At 37.3% G+C, this 5,315-nt stretch overlaps 1 protein-coding gene across 1 annotated transcript in view; it reads left to right on the top strand.

Moving 5' to 3' along the window:
* The first annotated feature begins 270 nt into the window (after window positions 1–270).
* The window catches only part of LOC107744976 (adhesion G protein-coupled receptor L1-like), a 29,784-nt gene continuing 24,739 nt past the window's right edge, over window positions 271–5,315 (top strand). Inside the window, exons 1-3 of the mRNA XM_016558810.1 lie at window positions 271–463; window positions 2,812–2,934; window positions 3,628–3,833. Coding sequence (XP_016414296.1) covers window positions 271–463; window positions 2,812–2,934; window positions 3,628–3,833 — 522 coding nt within the window. The remainder of the gene's footprint in view (window positions 464–2,811; window positions 2,935–3,627; window positions 3,834–5,315) is intronic.

Raw genomic sequence — 5,315 nt, 5'->3', positions numbered from 1 at the left:
GTGTGAGAGAGAGAGAGAGAGAGAGAGAGAGAGAGAGAGAGAGGGAGGGAGAGAGACTTCTAGCAATGAGGATACTGTACATCTTGCCCAAGGCTTTCTTTTAGCGCTCTTGTCATTTATAATGGCCTATAAGATGTTACTCCTTAGTAGAAATCAAATCCAGCCGTTACGTAAGATTCACAGATGTGACATTCACAGAGAGTCATATTTTATCATTTTTGATGTAGAGTGTAATTATAATGAAGTGTAAGTGTGTGTTTGTTGTCGGGTATGTGTGTGCAGGCGGTTGTGCAGACTGTGGATAATCTTTTGCATGCCGAGGCTTTAGAGTCATGGCAGGACATGAACAGTACGGAGCAGGCGCACACTGCCACCATGCTACTGGACGTCATGGAGAAAGGAGCCTTCCTGTTGGCCAATAACATGTACAATAATCACTTCTCAGACCACGCTGCCAATGTCGGTGAGTTTGTGTTGAGGAGAAACTAAAAGTATTGAGGGGATGTTTTGTTAACATGACAGTACACTCTTAAAGGGGACATCGGATGGCCATTTTCCACAAGTTGGTATGATTCTTTAGGGTCTTCATGAAATGTCATGAAAAACATAATTTGGTTAAAATTCCTCAGTGCTTGTGTAAAACAACACCCTCTTTACCTGGTCAAAAACAGCTTTGTTCACAGCGAGTAGGGCTGCACGATATTGGAAAAAACTCACATTGTGATATTTTTTTTTCTGCGATATATATTGCGATATGAAAAAAAAAGCAGATGACTTCAATAGCTCTATTTGGAAAAAAATTATCAATGATTGGGGGGATTTTGTAGGCGAGTAAATCAGCATAGGAAATAAACAAATTACAAGCATAGATAAATAACAGAACAAAGATACAAATGAAATAAGCAGTGCTTTATATTTTTCAGGTAAGTCTAACAGTATTCAGGCACAGAAATTGAATAATCAAATGTAAAATAACACTGCATAGTTTTCACTATAAATTAAATCTAATAAATCTGTGTTAAAGCTACAAAAGTGATTTTTCTTTGTGTTTTGTTGTTTAATTAACGTTCATGACAGAGAAAGCAACAGGAACATTAAACTGCTGTGAACCAATATACTGTTACACATCCATTTTCTTTCTCAATTGTTTACCTTCACCTAAGCCGTAAGCAACTGTGTTTACAAGGATACTTGCAGAGCACCATATTTCAGGCACAAATAGACGCAGAAGTGAACAGAAATCAGTGTTCACGTGCATCTGCTTGGCTCTCACTGTGTCTACACCGGACGCGAGTGGCGCGACAAAATACTATGAACCCATTTTAATCAGTGATGCTGTGTGACTGACTACACTGGATGCGGCGCAACATGACAAATCACAGACATTAAACTGATGCCTCGTTTATGACGTACTGACACAAAGTTCAAATGATATGCAACGGTCGCTTTTTCGCGTCCGTTGTAGACAGACTTTGGGGCCATTCACATGTCGCGGGTGGAAAACGCAGCCGCACCGCTTTCTCCTTCTTTCCAAAGCGCTCGGGAGCTTGTGCTTTCCTGGAGTCTGCCGTTGCTAAGCGACCGTGACCCGTGCTCTCGCGACGACGCGGAAGTTTCAACAAAGGATAAACGGATTTCCAGTACTGAAAATCGCCTGCTGTAGTTCTGCTACTAAATGTATTTAGAAATGGGTATCTATGTACAGCTGTCGCGTCCGGTGTAGACACCATGTCTGTGTGTGAGCAAAGAAAACAATCAGTATAAATATAACGACCAGTAGCCTATACTAAACATCGCACATCCTGTGATGTGACTATTGCGGATGCACACATCGCGATATCGATGGTAAAACGATATATCGTTCAGCCCTAAAAGCGAGCCATTTCGGTGCATGTCTCTTTAAATGATAATAAGCTACTGCTAACCCCGCCCCTCTCTTCCATGGGGCGTGTCGACACAAGGCATGTGAATTGCTGCCTTGGACTCTGTAAATGGCTCGGAGGTGGTTTTATTCAAATAGCCAGCTATCTATGTAGAAACCGGCTGCAAATTGAAAGAGCTCGCTGGATGACAGAGTTTCAGACTCAGACAGCCCATAACAAACTGTCTGCATGATTTCTTTTCAGCTTTTCTGAGCTGGCAGTCACACCAACAACTAAATGCAAAAAAAAATAAAAAATAAAAAATAATCCGATGCCCCCTTTAAAAATAAAAGTTCCAAAGGTGGTTTTCACAGCAATGTCATTAAAAAATACTGCTCTGATTTAAAAAATATATATATACACTCCTGTTGAAAAGCTTGGGGTCAGTAAGATCTTTTTTCTTATTTTTTGAAAGTCTCTTATGCTCAATAAGGCTGCATTTATTTGATAAAAACAGTAAAATTGTGAAATACTATTACTATTTAAAATAGTTATTTTCTATTTTACTATATTTTAAAATGTATTTATTTATTTTTGATGGCCAGTCTGAATTTTCAGAATCAATACTCCAGTGATTTGCTGCTCAAGTAACATTTCTTATTATTATCAATGTTGAAAAACAGTTGTGCTGCTTCATATGGAAAAGGACAGGGATTATTTGAAATAGAAATCTTTTGTAACATTATAAGTATCTGTACTGTCACTTTTGATTAATTTAATGTGTCCTTGTGAATAAAATTATTTTTTCTTTTTCATTCCTTTTTTTTTTTAAAGTCTTAACAGTAGTGCATAATTTATCATATAAATTTTTTATTTTTTTTTATTATTTATTTGTTTCTGTGTTATTACAGTTCAAGCTTTCAAAGTGTGTGTTTTTGTGTGCCTTCAGATCTAGAGGTGCGTGTGTTGAACACAGAGACAGATTCTCAGGATTTGTCGTTCCCTCAGAACGGTCCCAGCGACAGCAACATCCAGCTCTCGGCTTCCACCTTCAAACAATACAGCCGCAATGGTCAGTCACAGCTCGCTCTCTCTCTTCCTGTCCCTTCCATCACGATCCACGACTTGGCCCTATGCAGTTTCACTGAAGCTTAGCGAAATTTCCGCTTCGGTTTACCCAGTTATTGGTTGATAATAATAAACCTAATCAGATTAACAAAAGCGCTGAGACCATTTCTTCCCTGATGGTTTCTTAACGGCACTCTTAATCAAACAGCCCGAGAGGCGACTAGATTACTATCATTTTCAGGCTGACAGAGCAATCTCGGCACTCTTTTCTTTTCTCCTGCTTCTCTCCTTCCTGTCCCCTCCATCTCTTAGCCATCTTATCCCCCCATCAGCTCTCCTACTCTTCGCTTTTTCCGCCACTCCCGCATTTAGCCTCTTTTTGAAGCCGCGTCGTCATTGGCTGCTTCTCATCAGAGGCAGGTTGGGTGGGGGAAGTGAGATTAGTATGATTGAAACAAACGCACATGAAATATTCATACGGAAGAAATGGAGTGAGTGAGTGCTGAAGGGATGAGTGTTCCGTTGCCCTCCATATTAAAATTCCTTCATCCCCCGATCACTCACTCACCCAGCCCAAATCATTTTAACCTTCACTCAACTCACTCTACCGCTCCCTTTTTCCTCTTAGTTGTTATTCATATCCTTCTTCCACTCAATAACTCTCTCCCTCTTTCTTGTGCTGTGTTTCTCTGTACAGGCCAGGTAAAAGTGGTCTTCGTGCTCTATAAGAACCTGGGTTCGTTCCTGTCCACTGAAAACGCAACCGTGAAGATGGAAATGGAGGCGGGGCTTGGTGGGCGGGGCCTGGCAGTGAATTCACACGTCATCGCAGCGTCGATCAATAAAGAGTCCAGTCGAGTGTTTCTGACTGAGCCTGTGGTGTTCACACTTAGACATTTACAGGTACATAAACTCACACAGGCACACACAAGCAAGAAATTACATTGTAATTTCATTACATTACATTTAGAAAACATTACTCTTACACGTGGGGTTTCATTTATGAAACATGAACAAATTTCTGTGTAAATCATGTATAAAAATTATCATTTTTTTGCATTAAGATTATTTAATTATCCCCCACTTCCCCGAAAATCACCTGTCCTCAGACCTCAGTACTTCATGTACACGGTAGTCTTATATATAGTAAATATAGTATATGTCTTACAATTCAAATAAATGCTGTTCTTTTGAACTTTCTATTCATCCGAGAATTGAAACGGCTGTTTTCAACATTGCCGTTAATATGAAATGTTTCTTGAGCAGCAAATCATGCACCTATGATAATTAATTTGTAGGTTGAAAAAAGGTTAAAATTTTGTTGCAAAAATCTCCCAGCTCTTTTCCATTCAACAAAAATGCATTATATATATACTGTATGTGTGTGTGTGTGTGTGTGTGTGTGTGTACCAAATGAAATGTCCAGGAAATGGTGCAACTTTGGATGTGTTGATGGAAGCAGTCTATTGAATCTATGTTTTGATCATTGTTCTGAATCTGATATGGTCTTTTACAAAAATTTGATTTTCTCAGCTTTTTGTTCAGAATGTTGCTGTTTTAATGAAACACCCACATTCAAGGGTTGATAAGGTTTTTTTTTTTTTTTTCTCTCTAAAGCAGAGGCTCTGTTCTTTGTTCAGGTATTCATACAACAAAATATTCTGGGCACCGTTAAACTTTTGTGAAAATTATAAAAAATGCTGGTGGTGGCTGGCAACTTAATAAAGAATAATAATAATAATAATAATAAATAAAAAAAACACTGGTGGGGAAAGAGTTTAGTGGCTAGCAACACCACAAAATAGCTGTTTCGTTTGCAAAATATATTTTGTCATAAAATATGAATTAAAATATTAAATAGAATATATGCTGATTTGGTGCACAAGAAAAATTTTCTTATTATTATCAATGTTTTTGTGGAAACCATGATACCATTCAAAAGTTCTGCCAGTAAAATAAAAAATAAAAATTCAGCAAGATTGCATTAAATTGGTAAAGACATTTATAATGTTTTACAATTCAAATAAATGCTGTTCTTTTGAACTTTCTATTCATCCGAGAATTGAAACGGCTGTTTTCAACATTGCCGTTAATATGAAATGTTTCTTGAGCAGCAAATCAGCATATTAGAATAATTTCTGAAGGATCATGTGACACTGAACACTGGAATAATGATGCTGAAAATTCAACTTTGCGTCACAGGAATAAATTACATTTAAAAGTATATTCAAAAAGAAAACATTTATTTTAAATTGTAATAATGTTACACAATGTTACTTTATTTTTTTATGTATTTTGTGAGCATTAAAGTATAAATTAAGCATAAAAACACTATCTTATATATATATATACACACACACACACATATATATATATATATATATA

The sequence above is a fragment of the Sinocyclocheilus rhinocerous genome, unplaced genomic scaffold, assembly GCF_001515625.1.
Source record: "Sinocyclocheilus rhinocerous isolate Xijiao unplaced genomic scaffold, SAMN03320098_v1.1 scaffold1219, whole genome shotgun sequence".
NCBI classification, from domain to species: Eukaryota; Metazoa; Chordata; class Actinopteri; order Cypriniformes; family Cyprinidae; genus Sinocyclocheilus; species Sinocyclocheilus rhinocerous.
The sequence above is the reverse complement of the archived record's forward strand: the minus strand, read 5'-3'. Positions and strand labels throughout refer to the sequence as shown.